The 22,439-nt window shown below is 40.8% G+C and overlaps 1 protein-coding gene across 2 annotated transcripts; it reads left to right on the top strand.

Moving 5' to 3' along the window:
• The first annotated feature begins 404 nt into the window (after window positions 1–404).
• On the top strand, window positions 405–18,524 carry LOC308313621 (AT-rich interactive domain-containing protein 3A-like). Of its 2 annotated transcripts, none has more exons than XM_080760839.1 (9): window positions 405–656; window positions 1,327–2,013; window positions 10,815–10,889; window positions 11,168–11,240; window positions 13,346–13,529; window positions 13,966–14,213; window positions 15,333–15,602; window positions 15,898–15,987; window positions 17,059–18,524. In XM_080760839.1, the coding sequence occupies exons 1-9, from the start codon at window positions 633–635 to the stop codon at window positions 17,202–17,204; spliced, it is 1,797 nt and encodes a 598-aa protein (XP_080616965.1). In that variant the 5' UTR covers window positions 405–632; the 3' UTR covers window positions 17,205–18,524. The 2 variants fall into 2 exon arrangements, with proteins under 2 accessions (XP_080616965.1, XP_080616964.1); XM_080760838.1 differs by having other exon boundaries at window positions 1,327–2,028.
• The last annotated feature ends 3,915 nt before the right edge of the window (window positions 18,525–22,439 follow it).

Below are 22,439 nucleotides of genomic sequence, written 5' to 3'. Positions count from 1 at the left end.
GTCTCGCTCTCGCACCATACACTCATACACTAGAAATTTAGACCCTGGTGTAGGTAGGACACCTACTGGTTGACAAGTAGTATTTCTGAATATCATCAGCGCAATATAATTCTACTCTAGCCATATCTGAATCGGAAATGTAATATTTTGGGGGTGAAACTGTGTGGCCTTCTTTGATCCCTGCCTAAACTACTACAGTGCCTCTGTGTGTGAAGTCCCGGGAGGTAAAACTCGAAAGGCTGCCTTTACAAAAGAAAGGCCCCGGTTTCCACTGTCGTTTTACTACACACTGGGCGGATCTTTTCATTCATGGGGTTGGGGGGGTGTATGCCAGTCAGTCACACAATCAGAGAGAGATGTTTGAGTTCCATGCGCAGTGTGAGTCAGTGACGAGTCGAGGGGAGGTAAGCAACACGGACATTATTAGGCTACTTCTTCTCCTCCACAGTGGCGTTCGATCATTCCCCCCACACGGGCACACATTGTTGAGCTTTTTATGATATTTGATCGACGAGGGACGAATCCGGTGTACACCACAGACTTTTGGTCATGCAACGCGATTGATTCGATTTGAGGAAAGAAGGCAAGTTTTCATAATACCTGGCTGTAGTTACGTAGTAGAGGAGGCGGCGATGGATTATTCGAAGGCGCAAATGGTGAGTCGGCAACGTTTCCTATCGAGTTTGTTACAGTAACAAAGCCAGGGGGCGATTAATCTCTCAAGTTGGACTGGTTTAGCAGCTTCACGAGGAATATAGTTGTTTTTCTTTTCGATCATATGTGGCCCAAGTAGTTAAGAATGTTTCTGAACACGAATCTATGTTACTTTGCAAATTGATCAGTTGTTGATGTTTTCTTTTGAACTATCGTTCAAGAAGATTTTGGCCTAGCTACTGCATTCTACATGTAACGTTAACTGTTCGATTTTCACCTTTCATGAACTTACAAAGCGTCTTAACGGATGCTGTTGTACATTCGTTTTCTTAATACACTCAGAAGAATCGTATCGTAGGCCTATAGTAATTAATTTAACGTCGTAGCCACCAGTTTTGTTATTATTCTTAAGAAGATTCTTATTTTTGAATCGTTATTGTATTCACCTTTAGGCTATTTAGGCCGGTGTGTATCTTGAGGGAATATTTAGAAAATGTCTATTCAATATGAATTTATTTGCATACAAACCAAATTTGCCCAAGATATTTTGTATTTGTAGGCCATTTTGCCAACTTCAATAAAACGGGAGAGAGTCAATAATTAGATTACAGGATGCCTTTTGTTTGCCCATGGCTTGACCACAAATAAACCCACTTCTCTTCTTGTCCATAGTCCAGCCTATCCCAGGAGAGTGGTATAGGAGGACCACCAGGGTGCCACCAGGGGGGCCCGGTTGGACTGAGACTCGGGGCTGTGATGGAGCACCTCCAGAGGCAACAGGAGGCCAAGCTGGGCATGGAGAACCTCCAGAGGCAACAGGAGGCCAAGCTGGGTATGGACCTCCTTCAAGCTCAGCTCCTTTTCAGCAAGCAGCCTGCTGCGGCTAGGGTCCCCCCTGGATACAGGTCGACCTTCCTGGGCAAAGGGGCCGATGGCAATACTCCTCAAATGGGACAACAATCCATGGATGGCAATGTCAGCAATATGGATAGTGGAGAGTTTGATTATATGAGGGGAGATCACTCGGATCAGGACGACGATGATGAAGAAGAAGACGAAGAAATTCCAGAGGATGACGTCGACGACGATGACATGGAGGAAGGCGACGAGAACAGGCTTCAGCAGCATCAGGCCTCCATGATACCTAGACACCCTCAGGTTCCTGATGCCCGCTTCTCCCTTCCTCCTTATCCCTCCTCGGTCTCACCTGCAAAGCAACTGACCACATCTCCTCCAGCCACTGTGAAGCAGGAGCCAGTCGCTGTGAAACAGGAGCCAGAGGAGACTGACCTGCCCTCTCCGGTGGGCCAACAATCCTTTGCATCGCCTGGTGGTCTCGCTGACTGGGGCTATGATGAGGTGCTTAAACAACAGGTAAGTCCAAACATATAGTTACAAAGTGCATTACAGACAGGTTATAAAACAATAATCATACAAAACATCAACACAACAAGATCGGAAACAATAAAAAATAACAAAACAATTAAACAATATATAGGAAAAACACTTGGCATACATGTTTTTAAAAGCGTTTTGAAAGAAGACACTGACTCTGCTAGCCAAGGGCAGGGAGTTCCAAAGCAAAGGCTGCAAATTTGCCATTGACAATGAAAGGGGAATTCAGGTCAAATGTCTGCTAAATCTGGTCCCCTCATGTCTCAATATTTTCCAGAGCTGATAATTCTGCTAAATATGACATAAATCAATCATCAAAACATTAAATGCCATTGACATTGAAGGGAGAACTTACGTCATATGTAAACGAGCAATTCCGCTAACCAATCACATGTTGGTGGGAGCGCTTGGCCAATAAGGGACCACCTTATGTAGCAATGTCAAATGTCCGCTAACATAAATTGATGTACGATGACAAGAACGCCCCTCATTTCACACAGGAGTGATTTAAAAAAATGCATTTAAATTGTCTCAAGCTTATTTGTATTCAAGTTGTAACACCCCCATATGGCCCTGGCTGGTATTCTCATGCCATTTCAGACTCAAAATACAACTCGAGTCAATATATCGTCCCATCTTATTTACATGAAGAGAAAGGTCATTTCCAGTATACCTCTGTGTGTGTGATCTCAGTGTTTACTTGTCCCTGCTGGGAATCCTGCACATGGCTGCTAACATTCAGGCCCACATGTGGAGGAAGGAGTGTGGCAATTTGGCGCAGAGCCCGGCGACAGCATTGGTGTTTAACTCAAGTTACCTCCTTGTCTCCTTCAGCCGGGCTTTACCGTATTACTATGTCCCTCATTTTGAGAACACATGTCTTGGCACTGGCGGAGCTAATTGGTCTTGGCCTCCACCCAAACCTCTCTTCAGAGGAATCATTTGAGGTTAACAAAAGTCGTGGCTTCACCGTTTTTTTTACATGCATGACATGTTGAATCGACCAGGGCCGTTATGTATGTTGAGGTACACAGGCAGTTTTTGTTGAGGGGCGCTGGCCCTTCCTATGCCCAACTTTCTGCGTTTGTATGAACACAAACATTGGCTTGTGATTTGCTGATCACAGATCACCCCACAGCGATGATTTCATTGGCTGAGCAAAGTACACATTGAAGATAAAAGTGATGACAGAAAGTTTCACAGAAAGAAAATACAACTCTTTGTTTTTTACATTTTCTCCCACAACTCCTTTCCCAATCCTCTCCACCCACCCTTTTGTGATGATTTGATTGGCTGAGCACGGAATGTGATGTATGATGATAAGAGCGCCCCTCACCTCACTTTACACAAGTGAGATTTTTCTCAATCAGAATCTGAATCAACCTCATTGTAATTTACAGGTGTAAAGAAGTGGGTGACATTCTTTTGTGTTTGCAAGCTCCATTGTTGTTTTCAGGAAGAGAAAATAAAAAGAAGGGGGGGGGGGGGCAGGGAGAAAAGAATCAAAGAGACACATGTCGAGAATAATGTATAGCGAATACATGTATATAGACCAACTTACAGTGGATATACAGTACGTCTAGTAATTACTAGTACTCAAACTGTGTGTGTGTGTGTGTGTGTGTCCTTTTCATATGGAGGCTTCTCTGATTGGTTGTACTGTATGAGTCACCCCTACCCTGGCCTCTCGTCTATACATTGTGATTAATGAGGCCAGTGGAATCGGACAGAAGGACAGTGGTGCCCGTGCCGCTATACTGTATATCTCGGTGTCCTGCAGGCAGCTACACAATTCGGATTGTTCATTTAACTATGAAAGGACCCCTGAGGGGCCAATATAAGGGGCCAATATTCACACTATCAAAGTGAAATTGCGGCGTTAGCTTGTGGTAATTTAGTAGTTTATGGAGACGGATGACCAACAGGCATACATACAGTGCTCCAGGAGTTACTTTTATTACTTTATTAAGTAATAAAACGTTCGTTTCAGTTTCATGTTCTTACCAAAATGAACCAATAAAGTTTACTGTATCCTTATCTTCTAGGCTTTTTCTGGGCAATAAGGCAATAATACAGGTTATTGCCTGTTTTTCATAGATGGTATTCATAGATAGAATTGTCAGTTTTAAACGGAAAAGGAAGCATCAGACCATGATGTGTACAATATTAGTTTCAATAAGCATTTCAGTACTTAATAGTTTATAACCCCACCACATTCATGGCATTTAAACATCTGCCCATTGCCTTGATATTTAAACCCTTGTAGATCCATAATAACCAATCACTGCTGACCTAGCTGTATCTCATTTGTTCTCCTTGCATTATTTAGCTGTTGCCTGGCAACACTTAATGGTAGCTTGACTCAGCTCCAAGTAATCAATAGATTCCACCGCTATTAGGAATGCTGTGGGAATTTACTCCTCACTCCATAGCACACAATGCATTCAAAACTTTAGGAAATGCAGTCAAATACAACGTTACTCATCCTTTTTAGGGATATTATGCATAGAAGAACAGTGGATCGACAGTGGATGGATAGAAGAACAAGTGGAACAATGTCTGTTTCAGGTCAAAACTAGGCATAAATAAAACCCTAACCCTGTGCAACACAATCTGTTTCAGTACAGCACCAAGTCTGTTTTTTTTAATTATATAACCATTGTGGGTAGAAAAGTATTTAGCAAAGAACAGGCAGTGAAGCCGTGTTTGCCGCGTCATGTATCTCCCCCTACCAATCACTATTCTTTGTAAGAAGGCGTTGGTTCTAGCTCAGGTCCATAGTATTAAAAGAATCCCTGGCTAATAAGACCAATTATATGCCTTAAAACATTATTCTTGCCCTCTACAACTACAATAAAAAATAAAAACCCCTTAAATATTGTATTTCTTTAAAAAATAAATAAAGAATCTTTCACTCAATAGGAACGGCTCCTGTCACAAGTTGATGATGATGTCTAGACTCTAGCCCTATGGAATGTCCGTATGCTAATGAAAAACAACTTAATACTTCCTAAGGATAATATGAGCATCAAAGCAATATTTTAAATACTTTTTATTAGCACGTGCATTGCATTCCATAGGGCTGGACCACACATGGACATATGACATCATCAACTTGCAACAGGAGCAGTTCCTATCGAGTGAAAGATTTTCTATTTATGGAAGAAATATATTTTTTACAGTGTTTTTATTTTTAGTTATAGAGGGCAAGTATAATGTTTGAAGGCATATTTGTCTTAATTAGCCAGGGTTCTTTTTAAGAGTTCTCCTTAATGAAAACAGGAGCACATGGCCTACAGTTCATTAAAATGTACAATATATATACACAATATGTAAACGTATAAGTGTGTTTTTGAAATGCTGTTGACCAAACTCAGTAATGACTTGACTGACCAAGGCTTTACATTTAAGGTTAACATAGCTATTTATAGCATTCCGCTAGTTCTCTTTCCTAGTTGTGTTAAATATAGATAGACAGAAGCTATTAAATTGAGATTTGTGAGTGCGTATGTTCTCTCATTCTTTTATTTGACTGTAATTCACATCCTTTCTCTTTGAACTGTACAAAAGAAACATATTGAACAATTTGATATGCTGGACATCTATTGTTCACGCCCGCAGGCAACGCATTCATTCCCTCTCTGGGCCAGTAGAAACCGAGCGCTCATCAGGGGGCCAGATCATTTTATTTGACTCTTAAATTTGGATTAAAAAAAAGCGTCATGCTCCCTGTGGTTCCACTGAAGTGCTGAGGATAATTTCATTGGACAAGCTGCACTGTAGCTCATTACCAGAGGTAGCCATTTTTATCCTTTACTTAACTTAATGTTGTGTATTAGAACTACCATGGAGACGAGAATGTCTTTTGGTTAAGATGCATTGCACTTTTGTGTACTTATAAATGATCATAAAGCACTACCCCATCTAACAATGTGACTATGTGAGATATGCGTAAACTGACCACTGAATTATTAAGCGTATATTATATTTCTATTCCCACTCAATCTAATTTAAGTTTATTTTTTATTTTTGTTCTTTACAAACCCAAACTAATTGAACTGATCCCTGAAAATGATCTGGGCTCACATGGTTAGATTGCTGAATGTGCTGCGAGCAATTAACTGAAGCCTCTTTGTTGATAGATCCACAGTAGGTCTCCCTGGCTCATCAATAAGAGGGGGAAGGGTTTTTATTTTCACTTGATGACCAAAAGACCGGGATGTTTATCTCCCTTCTCTGTCAATAGGCCTGCTGCTGGGGGGCAGTTGCAGTGCCTTTTATTAGAAAGGCTAAGCCACAAGCCATTTGATGTGTCAACAAATCTATCACCAGGGTGACTGTTTTTGTATGTTTTGTGTAGTATAACACTCCAGTGTTGGTGTGTGTTTAATTATACATGGTTAATAACCGAATACATGTGTTTTTCAGAGGAAAAATATTGAAACTGCCTGACTATTCTAGTTTCAGCCATTTGAAATTAGTTCTGCCTGCACAACAGCCTTTAAATTGAGTGCAAGCCAAGCCAATTGGCTAGTTACAGTGTACTTTATTGCAGCTGGACTGAAATGGCATCATTATGAGCCCCAGTGGGTCTGATCAGGTTACCATAAACCATCTAGCAAATGGAATAACGTCTTTAGAGCACAGATTGACGGATGCTAAGAATGCTAGCGGAAGTGTATGAAGCTAAATAAACGACTTCAATTTTGAAGCAACAAGTAGAAACATTTATTATTCAGCGTTGACTGCAATGCAGCAAGTGGCATGTTGAGAAAAACAATAAACGGGTTAAATATACTCTATGAATAAATGGCCACAGATGGACGTATGTGCTCCGAATAGAATAGGATAGAATAGAAAGGCAGATCAGCCCAAGTTTAACATATAAATTCTTACAGGGCAGGCTACAAAACTTTCCCAGGTATTTTGTAATCTTAAGCTTTATTTTAAACATCCTATTTTCTTATGTTAATATTAATATAACAGCACATGGGGACATTATAGCTCGTTAATGGACAATCACAGACGGAGCCTGTGTTTGCAGTTGTTTGAAGTGTGACACCCCCAGTGAGGCAGTCAGAGTTGGTGTTAACAGCTGATCAAACCCTTCAGACAAGATCAAACCTGTGTGATTTTTCTTGCCACAGTCTCGGGGGCGGGCTCTCTTGTCCATGAGGGTCAACACAACAGCCAATGAGTTCTCTGAATAGACAGGATTTTGTCACAACCGACCCAACAAAGTGCTCTTATCCAGATTTTGTGATGCATCTTCACTATTTTTCCTTCTCAGTACAAGCAAACGCTATAACAAAAATGAAGTGGCACAAACTCAAGTACGCTAGCTGCTTGTTCCCCATTTTGTGTTTTACTTTCACGGTTTTGTGCTACGTTGATTGGCTACCAAACCGAGGGACGTCCCAGGGTGCTCTCATGAATCAAAAGATGCTGGATTTGTTGTGAAAAGTCATCATCGAACCTGTTAAATTAGTCACCCCCTGAACAAATAGAAGAAATAACTGATCTCAAAGCTCGCAGTGCACCATGATGAGTTGTGAGCTTGTAGTTATGTCATTTCTTAATTTAAAAAATAACACTCTGCGCTCTTATCGTACAAACATCATCGCCGACTTCTTACTGACAGTTGAGAGTTGAAAGCCTCCTATACAACGTATCAATGGGAATTTAATGTTTATGTAGGACAAAGTTTGTGCACACACGCTAAATGCTGTCCAGCCTATATCCAGCCCATCCTATGTCACATAGCGCCCCTCAAAAATAAAATAAACAAGATTGTTTAAAAAAATCACAACGATGGGGAACTGTGAAGTGAGTATGATGATAAGAGTGAGGCACTCTTATCATCATACTTCATCTCATTCCGGCCAATCACATCCTATCATGTATGTCCAGCTTTTAATGTTTGTGTTTACACAAACACTCAAAACTGGCCATAAGTTTGTGTTTTCATGCACACTAAAAGCTGGACATAGGAGGGGCTAGCCTTGCGTCCCCTCTAAAATCAAATGTATGTGCAAAATATGAGACATCAATGTGGTCTAGGCAGAAAGATGAGTGAGATTCAGGCACTGCAATCGTCAAATGCGACATGCTGTCCTGACTAAACGTTGTATAATGTGTAACAGGCATTAGACTGGACATTACAATGCGTCTCAGCAGGCTCCTTCCACTCTGTTACACACACTGGTCTCCCACTGCTCTCCCCTCACATTCTTTAACCTTAAACTGTCACATAGGATGTGCACGGGACGGGGTTAGAAAGGGAGGGATAGTGGCTCATGTTAAACTGTGTAATGAGTGTTGTGCTTTTCATTAATACTCTTAATACTTAATACTTTTTTTTTTGAGGGGTGCTAGGCTAGCACCCCTCCTATGCACTGCTTTGTGTGTGTCTGACTGTAGCACGGAATGTGATTATTTGATTGGCTGATGTATGGTGATAAGACGCCCCTCACTTCACTTGTGAAAGTATATATATATTTTTGTGAAGAAAAATAAATAAATATATATATATATATTTTACTGTGCTTGGGGTTCAATTGTATTTTTTTAATTCTTTTGAAAAATGTTATGAAGTGGGGGGGGAATCGTTAAGTGGGAAACTAAATAAAAGCGGATATATTTTTTTACTCGTGATCCATAAAAATTGGTCCGCGACACACAAATGGGCCCTGACCCTCTGTTTGTGAAACAGTGGTTTACACCAGAGCGATCCTCACGTTGACCAGCTGTTCAACCCTCCAGCGTGACAGTGACTTACTGTTTTTTACTGTTGGCAAAGGGAACAGGTTCAGACAGAACAGGTGGGAAGCGCAGATTCCTTACGCCGGTCAGTGTTGATTTCGTCAACTAAAGCTATGACTTTTTTTTTTTACTGATGAAAAAATATATATAAACAAATTAAAAACGATGCTATGATGACTAAAACTATGACTAAATATACTGTCAATTTTGTCAACGGATTAAAACTAGACTACGGTAAATGTTAGAGGAAAAGATGTCATCTTATGCTTGGTTGCTTGGTCACAACACTGCGTGCTGTGACGCGTTGTGAGCTTGTAGATCTGCTATTTTCAGCATGCAACCAACCGCAAAATCTGCCATTACAACGCCATCAAGGCCTGCAAAACTGTATTTTTGTCGACGACAAACAACTGTCGATTTAGTTGACTAAAATCCTATGCTATTTACAGACTAACCATACAACAAACAACCAAAAACAACACTGCTTACGGTAAAATCCTCAGTGTTCAAGTCTTTGAGAGTGTAAAAATTGAACCAAATTGTCAATGGGTTACATTTTTGCACATTAAAAGATACACTCAAGGGGCTGTTTGCACCATATTTTGGGTGTAAAGGAAATTAGTAATAATGTTAGTCTGATTCTGTAATCATCTTTTGTCTGTGACTTTTGCGGAGGGCCGCTCTTAAGTCTGCTCGAATGCAGACTTGCATGATGGGACCAAAGTTGGCTGTATGCCATTAGAATGCCTTGTTCTATTTAGACTAATAACGTGGGAAACCAAAATATGGGTGTGAACAGCTTAGTGAGGATTTTACTGTCCTTGAGTGAAAAAATATATATTTTAATTACATCTACTGCATGTAAGCTGCTGTGAAATGAACGTTCATACTTGTAGTAGTCTATTTTTACATTGTTTTGTATTGGATTTCTTAATACTGCAAAGTAGTATCTTTAGCTACATCCTATGTGTGACAGGTGCTGTTTATTATTAGTTAATCATTACAATTTATGCATTTAGATTGTAGTAGTGGTTCTCCATAGTCGGCAAGCAGGGTAAATGTTCAGGTAAATGGAGTCGGAAAACAATGAAGTGCTAAAAGTAACTAGAATGCCAGGTAAACATTAAACCTAGTATGTGTTGAAAGCATGTATTGCACAGCATGAATAAGTAACCAACGTACACCTGCATAGTATAGTAACTAGCATCTATCAAATATGGGCGGTGAGGTGGAGGGGAGTGCGTCTCTAGTTCTGACTCGGGGGAGGGTCATTCCACAGCTTGGGTACTAGAGGGTGAAGTGGCTTGGAGAGTTGGCCAGGGTGTGGTAGGCAATGTAGGGCCATATATCTACTGTGTTTAGCTGATCAAAGCGTTTGGAAATGGCTGGATAATGTCCTGAAGGTAGGGAGTGCCATGCTCTTGATTGGCTTGTAGGTAATCACCAGTGTTTTGAATTTGATGCGGGTTAATAAGGGAATGCAGATAATGGATATGAGAACAGGTTTTGAAAGGTTGAAGACCAGGCCTTGCATTCTGTATCAGTTGTAGTACATTCAGAGAGCGTGCCGGCAGACCACCAAGCAACGAGGGCTTTGCAATAGTAAACCTGGAGTGGGGGTCAATGTAAACATGAGTAGCCTATCGTCGCCATAGACGGAGCACGTTCAAACATACACAGAATGTGACTCAATAGGTTGCATTCGAAAGTTTGTGCAAATGGCAAAGACAAAGGCTGCAAGGTCTAATAACAGAACAAACTGTCAAGAAATAGCGTATGTTGGGCACATGGTTGTCTACTTCCATCCAAGGCCCACAGTGGGAGTTGGCAGCAACAGGGACTGTTAGTAGGTGGCTGTTGTCAATTTCTCCATGTCCTTTCTATCTTTGTGATATTGATGTACTAGGAATCGAAGTTTATTCTGCAATCCAGTGTTGTGTAAGACACTGGATGAAAGTAGTGTACAGTACACCAGCTGAATGTCTTAAATTGTCTGTTTACAGAAGGCAAGTGGAGGCTGGACAGAGGAACCTGAAGGTGGAAAAGCAAAGGGTGAACCATCCAGAGACTTTGCCAAGGTCAGTTGTGTCTTGATTGCATGGAAACAAATGTCTGAACAGACAGTAAGGCTGGGAGATAATAGTGAATTGATGATATTTGTCTTATTAGATTTTTAGAAACTTATCATTTATGTGGATCTTTTCCTTGTCAATGGTCATCATGACCATTGACAAGGAGAAGACCACATTTAGCTATATCACAATATTATGATGACCAAACTCCCAGATAAATATATACCTAGTAGACTGCTTGAAACTTGTTTAGCTTGTCACTGACAATAATTCTTACATCTTAGCTTTATGAACTGGACAACGACCCAAATCGGAAGGAGTTTCTGGATGAGCTGTTCATCTTTATGCAAAAACGAGGTATGTCACAAAATGAGGCCCACATGACTGTATACTTGCACTGTTGTAGACATTTACATCTGAAATATGTTGCTGTCTTTGATTAACCAACAAACATGTTATCATGTAGTCCAACCAGTGTGCATGTGAACATCTTGAGATGCAGCTCGATTGACTGACTCCCTCTTCTCCACATGACACATTTAATAAGACCTCTACTCATAACAGAGAGGCTATCAAAAGCATTTGTTGCTGGGCAGAGGAACCCCCATGGGTGCGTGCGCGCATGTGTGTGTTCATCTTAAGAAGTAATCTTATTCCTCCAACTTATGTTGCCCACCCCTCATTAATTGGCTTTATCGTAGGGTTGGTGGGATAAGCTGTCAGTTCTTGCTCTGGCAAACTGGTCCTAATGGCAAAACCCTCCCCCAACTCTAAAAGCAAAGTGATAACAGAGCAGAACTGTGTAGATTTATCCCCTCCCCCATCCATCTGAAATGAGCTTCATTAGCAACATTCATCCGCACAGATTACACTCTGTGCACCGCTTGACTTAATCTTAGACTCGAACCCACAGGTGGACAACCACATGCATGCATGCAATACATACATACATACTGTTGTTTTCCACCATTTTGGCAGTTCTGTTCTGTTCAGAAATTTTATTGGGAGGGTGGCCCCTTGAGATGCAGCATCTCGTTTTAGACGGGGTCCTATACACACAATTTAACAACATTACAAACGGTACATTACACAGTACAAAAACGCATATGTGCAACATAACTTATAGTACAAATACACATACAGGACAGGTACAGTTAGCTTGCTATCGTTTTTCATGAAATTCAGAAATGTGGTAGAGGGCTGCGAGGATCCCTCAGGAACTGAATCTCACACTTATTCGTCAAAAGACCTTTGACCTTTAGATATCTCGATGAGTAAATTATTATGATTTGCTCTATACACTTTTTGGCCTTTTTGGAAATCGCATTTCCTGACGTCATCTCCAGTCTACAGTACCTACGCCATGTCAACCAGACAGCAATGAGCAGGTTCAGGCTGACCTAGGGCCTGGGTAGAATCTAATTATAACCCACATGGGAAAGCCCATTTGTGATGATTTCATTGGCTGAGCACGGAAATGTGATGATGTATGATCACTTCACACAAGTGTGATTTTTTTATTTTTTTATTACTTGTTAAATAATTCAATAAGTCATCAATGTTTATATTATATAGCTCATTTTGTATATTGCGTATATCTTTTTTTTCTTCTTTTTGGGAATGACCCCCGTCTTATAGCTGCTTGCTATATATATATATATATATATATATATATATAGATATGAGTGCTTATAAATGTAGCTCCACAAGCCTCCTTCCCCCGTCCCTCACCCACACACGCTCACAACTACTGAAGCATTACATAATACATTGTGCCATCCTGAATGCTCTCCTACTGTAACCACTTGAACCTGCTGAATTCTGGGTTTCATAATATCATGCAAATATAATATTCTGTGAAAATAGATAGTCATTCTCTACAGGGTGGCAACACTACACGTCACAGCACATTGTGAGCTTGTAAGTTGGCTATTTTCGGAGAAGAGATTTGCTGGAGATTAGAAGAAAAACAGGACGCAGCCAGCCAAGTAGACCCCTGGGGGGGCCTACAAAGTATATATATAGGGTTTAAAGGTAGGGTAGGGTAAAATAAGTGTTAAAAAGCTCTACAGTACTCATTGCTAGTATTGTAGATCTGCTAAACATTGTCACAGGTTTTGAAAAACCGTGACAATGTGGCCCAAATCTTTCAATATATATTCTGTCAGAGCCAACGTTTTGAACTAAAATCCTTTCTTCTGGGAGGTCGCTGGAACAACATATTATCAGATGGGGGGGGTCGGTGGCCAATTACAGTACATATCATTTTTGGGGTCCTTGACATGACCTCCTATTGAGAACTACTGATATAGAAACATGAGGTTTTAAAGAAAATTGTCATGATTTAGAAGACTTTTATTTATTTATTTCGACGTCCGGTCTAAATGGTTTAAACACGAGGACTGTAAAATAGGCTAAATCAATCAATTGGAGCTGAGCAATGTACCTTTTCTTTCATTCAGGAACTCCTGTGAACCGTATTCCCATCATGGCCAAGCAGATCCTGGACCTGTACAGGCTGTACAAGCTGGTGACGGAGAAAGGAGGGCTGGTGGAGGTCATCAACAAGAAGATCTGGAGAGAGATCACCAGAGGACTCAACCTCCCAACCTCCATCACCAGCGCCGCCTTCACCCTCCGCACACAGTGGGTGTCTTCTTTCTAACTCCACTGTTTAATTAATGCCATAATAATTAGCCATGAAAAAGTACATGTTTCAAGAAACTGCTAAATAAATATTTTTATATATAATATCATTACTGACCACTTTTCTTTGCTCTCGTCATAAACTTTGGGCTAGCTAGACCTGCACACATTAGGACAAATCTCTCTGAAATAACTGAAACATTTACATGGTAGTAATAACAACAAACAAAATAAATCGAAACAAATGCCAGTGTGTGTGTATATATAATGCATAATTAGAATGTATTTATTCAACTTTATTAAAAACTAATTTCCGTTTTTAAGATTACAATGACCTTTTTAACGTTTTTGAAAGTTTTAAATGGTTCTCTGTTGGCGTTGGCAGCTCAATATTGATGTATCCCCCCCCCCCCCCCCCCCCTTCCACCTTTTTTAGGTATATGAAGTACCTGTATGCGTTTGAATGTGAACAGAAAGGCCTGAGCTCTCTGGGGGAGCTGCAGGCCGCCATCGACAGCAACCGCAGGGAGGGCCGACGCCCCAGCTACAGCAACAGCCTGTATCGCTTCTCTGCCTCCCCCACCGCGGTCCCACACAGCCTGCTGGCCTCTCCCAAGATGCACACCCCGCCGGGTCACAATGGGCTGAATTCATCACACAGACCCTCTCTCAAGAGAACCACAGGTGGGTGTCCGTCCGTCCGTCCGTGTGTCCGTGTGTGGGTGGTTGTGTGTGCGTGCGTGTGTGAGTGAGTGAGTGAGGAGATTTGTATTAAAATAAGTGTCCTTTGTTTGTTTTCGGAAACATTAATTTGCCATCTTTATACTACATTAACCCCTTTGGTGTTTTAAGGATTGTGTTATACTGTAGCTATTGAAAAATAGCAGATCTACAAGCTCGTAGCGCCGCGGCACCGAGCGCTACGAGCTTGCAGATCTGCTATTTTTTCTTTATCGTGAAAATGTGGCACAAATCTTTGAATATATATATATATTCTTTCACAGTGAACGTTTTTAACTCAAATATTTACTTCTGGGAGGTCCCTGAATCAACACATTTTCAGATGGGGGTCCGCGGCCAAATACAGATGATTATGTGGGTCCTTGACAAATATTTTGAGAACCACTCACGTATGGGTTAAAGATGGGAAGATGGAAGTTTTAAGCAAAACCTGAATCGAAATATGACTTTTCGCATAGTTAAAAACACTTATTCACAGTGTTGAGCTATTATAAATATAATATCTGGTGCCAAAACATCACTGGCCAAATTATGTGATGACTAGCTTGTGGTGGTGACCAAACAAAACGAATGTGGGAGACTTGCGCCCCCTGGTGTTTGTTTTAAGGAACTAGACCAGTGCCCAAGCCATGACTGATAATTTCTATTCTGCCTATTTCTCCACAAAATGTGGACGTGACGATGATGTCGAATGTCGAGTTGATTATGTGAAATTACATTTTGAAGAATATGTATAGAATCTGTAAGGATTCCCTCTTAGATGAGTGGTAGATGTTTGGTCTCCTCTAGGTTCGAATCCCTGTTTTTGAACTGCAATCACCTCCCCCTCCCCGCTTTTTTCACCCTGTTCTGGCTGACAAAAACTTGCGACGTCCATTGCAAGTTCCATTGTTTTCAATGCATATGCCTCCGACACACATCACTACGGATGCACGGTCGCACGCTTGTTGACGTCGACGACCGTGTGACCAACAAAGCGACAAATATGCTGTGATCTTTGCAGATGCCTTGTGTGTGAACGCAACATTAAAGTCCTCACATTTTCTTTGTATCTTTGATCAGATGAGATCTCCACTCCCATGCGGCTCGGTGGGCTGCCCAGTGCCATGGCTCTGGCGCTGGGGCAGCAGCAGCAGCAGCTGGCCCAGGCCGTCACCTTGGAACAACTCCGGGAGAAACTGGAGAGGGCCGCCGGGGCCGAGGGTCCAGAGAGGAAGATGGCACGGCTCGCGGAAGAGCAGCAGCGCTTCATGCAGCAGGCCTTGCAGCAGAACCTACTGGCCATGGCCTCCCACTTCAACCCCATGAACCTCAAACTGAACAATGGCCAAGGTAGAGCAACACATTACTCATCCATGATTGGAGTGTTTTCCTCAGCTTGTCATGTCCTACTTTACCACATGAACCCTAGCACCCCTATTCTATTTCGTAATAGGTAAATAGCAAATCTACAGGCTTGCAACACAGTGTGTGCTATCGTTTGTATTTTTGCTCCATTGTTTATATGGTCTACTATCTGTAACTTGCTCATCGTTCTTTCATTCATTCGTTTTAATGACTTTGGAGTTTCTACTGAACATCAACAAATTAACTTGAAGTTATTATAATTACTTTTTTCCTTCCACAGAGAGCAAACAGGACTTGTCTCTGAGCATCTCGACCAATGGAGCGGCCAGCATCAGTGTATCAGTGGAAGTCAATGGGACTCTTTACAAAGGTGAGACATTTCAGGGTTAACCACTTAAACCCTATTGTGTATACTTCGCTGACCGGGGGAAAACTCTTTGCTGGAAATAGCCGATCTACAAGCTCACAACAATGTTCCCCTAAAATGACATGCGCAACATTCTGCTGTGGCCTTGGCTTTGAGTGTGCAATCATCCAATCCACTGAGCAACTCGAAGCAAGGGTTGAATACCAACCATTTGCCATTTAGGCACATTTTTTGGAGGCGCTACCCACAGGTTTAGCTGTGTTGCTCATTACACAAACACACAATCCTTACAATCCATACCATAAGGTGACTAATCAACGATTAAAATGATATAAAATACAATATAATGGTATTATTATTAAAGTGGAGAAATAATGGACCAAAGTTAAGTTTCCGAACTTTTGTTGCCGAGTTTATTTTCGGAAATATAAGCGCACCTTTTGAACTAGTTAATTCAATGCAGGAACACTGAAACACCTAGGCTAAATGAAAAGAGGGTAAGAAGTGCCTTTGGCACTTTTTGTAGAAATGAGTCCACAGGTGGTACAAAAGTAGGCTGCAAAATAATTGAAACATGATGTCTAAACGGACAGAGTAAAGGCGATACATGCCAGCATAGCGTTTAATGACTGGCTAACGAGGTGTGTCAACTGTCAACAACACCTAGGCATATAAGATTGTACTAGTATAAAAATAACTAATATATTCCGTGTGGTATTCTGTTAAAAATGAACATTGTGGCCTGCTTTTGATTTGCAATATGTCCACGTCAATTACTAAGTCATAAGTTTTGAAGCTGTTTTTCAATATGTCATTTCACATTTCTCTGGAGTTAAGACACACACACACACACACACACACACACACACACACACACACACTAAGAATGGCCTCTTTGTAAAAAGGTCACATAATACTCTTTCTAGGAACGGCGCACACTCTCAAATCCATGAATTATGGCCTGGAGAGACTAGAATGGCAACTTTTTCTCACTTAAGTGTATGTTGAACTTTAGGATTTATATTGCTGCACCTCTCCTGTATTGAACACCCACATTATCTTTCCTCTCTTTAGGAATGCTGTTTGCCCAGAGGCCTTCTTCAGCTCCTGTGGTGTCGTCACACAACATAACTCCTGCTGGAACCAGTGGTTTCACGGCCCTCTCTACTGCACACAGCCCGTTGTCTTCATCCTCCTCTTCCTCAAAGGAACCAAATTAAGACTCCTCCGTGAGTCATGTACATCCCTAATATTATTATTATATTATTTTTTTTTATTATCATCATCAGATAATCTTTGATTTACTGTTACAACACCAACACCTCCCAATAGATGCTCATAAGCATTGCATTAATTTGGAGAAATCATGTGTTACTCATTCAGCAATATGATATATACCATTATATATTTTTTTTGTAGTGTTTTAATTTTTTTAAGTTTGTTCTGAATGAGAGTGTAAATCGGGGTGCCGTTTTCTGTAAATGACCTCAGGATTTTCAGAATTAATCCAGTGTAGACTCAGTTAATGTTTACCGTAGTGCCTCATAGAAGCTACTTTGAAAATGTAGTGACATTCATGTCAAAGGAAGGGCTTTGTTAAGTCAACTATGTAACTGCTACCAATGTAGCTAAATCAACTTGTCAAATTCATAGAAATGGAACAAATAAGCTGTGTCGTGCAGCTAATGAAGACCAAAAAAGCCTTCGTTTTGTTATACCTCTGGCCATTTTTATATACCTCGACCCTTAAACCATTTGGTTTGTTTCAGATGGAACACAAAGTGGCCGTATGTGAAAACAAAGCCATATTTACGCAGCAGGATGGTATGATATACAGTGTATTGTGACTGTTTTGCTGAAGGTTTGCATTTTTTGGAAAATGAATTAGGAAAACCCTCAAGTCCATGCATATTTCACACTGGCAGTGATTTGGCTGGGCCGAGGAGGATTCCATTGCATTCATTAGCCTGCATGTTGCAGTTGCTCAATTTTAATTGGAATGCAGAATGCAAGCTTTCTGCAGAAAACACATTTTGAATGGAAGTGATGGACCACTTACCTCATTTGACTTTCCAAGTTGGGAAAGTAACTTACTCAGGAATTTCTGCTCAAAACAACCAGGTTGAACTCATATGATTGATGTTCATATCTTCATGCTGTATTGCTGCTCCGTTTACTGTCTGTTATACTGTTCTGTTATACTGTACTTAAGCTAAGAGAATGTATCTTGAACGACCTCAGCCTTTTGATCAGAAGAGCATTTTGACAATTGGAACATTGAAGCGATTCTACCTCAACTCCTCTGGCGATACAATGTGATATAACACAGAGTGTCAATTTGTTTATCTGCTTAATTTGTGCTGAAGAATATTTGGACAATCAAGAGGTAATATCTCTCACTGGAAAAAACGGGCATCTCAGTGATATTAGACACTGAAGAAAGAAAAAAAAAAGTTTGATGTCGGTTTTGGTCTTGTTTGCCTGTTGTATTTCCTGTTTGGACATGACCATATAAAATTAAAAGTCTTATGTGTGATGTAGGAATCTTGTTCTGTTTCTGAAGTACCGGTATCTATAAATTGGTTCTGTTCCATATCCTCTCTGCAGCTTGATGATCAGTCGTGACAGGATAAATTGAAGGGCATTTCAAGGGGATATTGTCTGGATCCCATTGCCCACGCAATGAATTCTATAGATATTTTGTTCCTTCATGGTGTTTCTTTTTTAAGAGAGGTTTTACATGTACCCTAGCTACCGATTTTAAGTGATCAACCCATTCTGGACGGGAACCCCTTCTTGGTGTTTTAAGCATTATGTTTTACTTTACGCTATTGAAAAATAGCAGATCTACAAGCTCTGCTATTTTTGAAAAATCATGAAAATGTGGCACCAATCTTTGAATATATATATTTGTTCAGAGCGAACGTTTTTTAACTAAAATCTTTGTATCTGGCGGGTACCTGGAACAACATATTTTCAGATGGAGGTCGGTGGCCAATTACATATAATTCTGGGGGTCCTTGACATAAAATAGTTTGAGAACCAATGACATAGAAACATAGGTTTTTCTGAAAACTGTCATGATTTAGAAGACATTTAGAACCCACGGTCTAAATGGGTTAAAGTCCCTGTAGTGAGACCCCCAGTTCAAGGTTCACTTTACTTATAAAACTTAAATTGTACTCAGGACCATCAGTGTATATTTAAAACCTATCAATAAAAAGAATAAGCATAAAATCCCAAAGTGCAGTGCATTAAAACTGAGCAGCATATTAAAAAAAACAAAAAAAACAGCTAAAGTGCATTTTATTTGACTTAATCTATCTTCATATAATAGGTCCTCACTAATAATCGTGAAAAAATTGTGCACTTTTTTTCTACTCAGTCTGTGTCTCATAGGAGGGCTGTGGGCAGTTCAGAAACCCGTCCACCAGTGACATCGATGGGGAATACAAGATAATAGAAAATAGTCCCGAAAATGGAAGCCAACATTTTTGTCAAAAAATCTTGTTTAAAATAAATCTGCCTAATGATGATGTCACTGGTGGACGGGTTTCTAAACTGCCCACAGCCCTCCTATGAGACACAGACTGAGTAGAAAAATATATTGCCATTTTATGATTTCATGATTATTAGTGAGGACCTATTCTATGAAGATAAGTTGAAAAGTGGCGAAGTGGTCCTTTAAGAGTTCAGTAGCTTGACAGTCCCCGGATAGAAGCTGCCTTTGAGCCTTAAAGTCCTGTGTGAGTGGGGTCCTCCATAATGCGAGCCGCAGTGCTCTTGCACCTGCTGGTGTAGATGTCCTCGATGGACGGGAGACTGCTGTGGGTGATCTTCTGGGCGTTTTTCACCACCCTCTGCACATGGCAGAGGGTGGCAGGGCAGGGCAGCTGAATGAATCAATTGGTGAGGATCAATCCACACATTGATTGTGTGCATGTAAATGTCCACTTGAGAGCAGCATTGCCTGATGTGTAGAACAAACCTACTCAATGGTATTATGCATTAATACCTCATTCATACACTGGTATGTTTTTGAGTGTTGCAGCCACTCCAAGGAACAGCAATGTCGGTCCCTCCCTATGTCTGTCCGTATGGCCCTATGTTTAGGGTACCAGTAGGGGCAAAAGTGACGCTGTTGTGCTAGAAACCGAGAGAGAGATAGTGTTGCACTGTTGCCTGTTAATTACAATGTGGAGCTTGCAAGAGAGAGACATTAGATAGTACTACAATAAAATCTGCTTACATAATGTGAATGCAAAAAAATATATACTTATGTGTTGTGTATATATAATATATACACAGACTAGTAATACAAAATAAATATAAATATTTCAGACAGTTAAAATAATATATTTTGGACCAAGATGTTTACATTTTTGCATTGATACTATGCAATTTCTTTCTGAGGCTCATGTGAATTTATCTTAAGGTCACATGTATTTATTGTTCACAATTGACATCTGTGTGTGTGTGTGTGTGTGTGTGTGTGTGTGTGTGTGTGTGTGTGTGTGTGTGTGTGTGTGTGTGTGTGTGTGTGTGTGTGTGTGTGTTTGTGTGTGTATGAGAGGGAGATCCTGATTGAAAGTGAATTCCTGAACTGTTGTACAGTAAACCTATGACAGTGACCACACTAATGGAAGTAACAGCTTGAGGGCGATGCGGGTGATGGGGGCGGGGGATGGGTTGAGAGTTTTACTGTTGGGAATAGTCATTCTATAATGCAGGTATTATGAGACTGTTGTCTCCGCCCATCCACAGTCCTCTCCTTATCAGGGAGAAATATCGCTGCGCTGTGTTTCTGTGAAGTGTGAACACTGGAGTCACCACAGTTGAAGTCATAGATAGTGGATCGTCTTGGCTGTAACATGGTCTTCATCCAGATCTGATCAAGATTTTCTTTTTTCATCTGCCGCCTGGGGGACTTAAACTGGAAACTGGTACCTCCTGTTAATAGCCTATGACAATACTCTTTGTGGATGACTTTACGGGTGCCATGCAATGTGCATGGACCGCCCGGCACCACCATGTGATATTGATCAACAAAGAGGAGTGTATACGGTTATCTGGATTGCTTGGCTATGTGACTTCAGCAACACCAAGCCTAAAAGGGCTTGATGCTCTCTGAAGCATTACCAGAATGCAACCTGAACTACTTGGACACTTTTGTGAGGGGCATTTGTATATTATGTACAGTGTTGTAGGTAACACATTATTTAGTAATATTACTTTTATGAGTTAAGAATACATTCTTCAGATTGTGTAATATAATTATAGTGGTGTCGAGTAAAGCATTACTTTTAGAAATGTGTTTTTTTAAAGCTTCTGACAAATTAATGCAAATTAATGCACGCTAATGACAATGCAGTCTACCTTTCACACAAAAAACTAAACAAAAAATATATATATATATGCAGTGCCCTGCACGTACTGATATCGTTTCTTTGTGACAGTAAAATGTTAAGCTGCTAAAATATAATTTGAATACCATTACTGTAACATAACATACTATGACGTTATTCTCCATTCTGTTTAGCCTCCCCTCTTCCATTTAATACTGTGCCTAATCCTTTAGCATTTCATTCAAGAGTGGTCTGTGAAACATGCACATGAAGTGATTTTGGAATGTACAGTCACATTACTTTTAACTGAAGGCAATATATTTGATTGTGAAAAAAGTAACCCCAACACTGGATATGGAGCTTGTCCTAGATCATTTCTCAAGCTAAACTCAGGAACTTGGAGGAACCATGCCCTACAATGACGAAGAGTACCCAGGCCAGCCACTGTGGCAGTCCGTGTTACTGTTCTGTTGTAAGGGTATGATCGAGGGAATAATGGTCATACTCTTCTTCTGGCTTATGTTGCAAGTTTTGTTCACCAAACAGTTAGAAGGTAAGATCTGCATCCTGTGCACTGTATTTGTAAGTATGGATATCATACTGCGTCATAATCTCAATCTGTGTTATACTAGACCGGGTTGAGGATTTAATTTCAAACGACATTTACACTGTATTATTTTGCTAATCCACTGCTTTGAAACGTATTGTGATGCTGGTTTGTTAATCCATTTGTTATTAATAATGTGGAGGTGTAAGAATGTCAGAGCTCATCACTGATCTGATATGAGTTCTTGTTACTCTGTCTTTGTTAGTTCAACTCCAGGTTCTGCTGCTGACCGGCCTGATATTGTTCTGTCTGTGTCTGATGCTGGGCTGTGTCATGTGCTGGAGGAACATGCCGTCGCCATCGGCCACCGACCCCGCCAGTCTGGCCCAGCAGGGTCCGTCGCCTGCTTCAGCCGCAGCAGTGGTCGGCCAGCAGCGTGAGCACCACGCAGGAGATATTCTGGACTATCCCTTAACCTTCAGCAGCAGCTCTCGGCCTTCTGAGGAGGACAGTTCCGCCCCTGTGTCATTCTTTTCTCACGGCCACCCTGGCTATGAGATGAG

Source organism: Protomyctophum bolini (assembly GCF_963924005.1).
Source record: "Protomyctophum bolini genome assembly, chromosome: 4".
Classification (NCBI taxonomy): Eukaryota; Metazoa; Chordata; class Actinopteri; order Myctophiformes; family Myctophidae; genus Protomyctophum; species Protomyctophum bolini.
The sequence above is the reverse complement of the archived record's forward strand: the minus strand, read 5'-3'. Positions and strand labels throughout refer to the sequence as shown.

Excerpts from the sequence above, each read along its gene's own strand:
- LOC308313621 (XM_080760838.1), top strand. The coding sequence starts at position 633 with ATGGATTATTCGAAGGCGCAAATG. Across the intron at positions 10,890-11,167 it reads CATCCAGAGACTTTGCCAAG|CTTTATGAACTGGACAACGA; the intron begins GTCAGTTGTGTC and ends CTTACATCTTAG. Across the intron at positions 15,603-15,897 it reads CAAACTGAACAATGGCCAAG|AGAGCAAACAGGACTTGTCT; the intron begins GTAGAGCAACAC and ends TTCCTTCCACAG.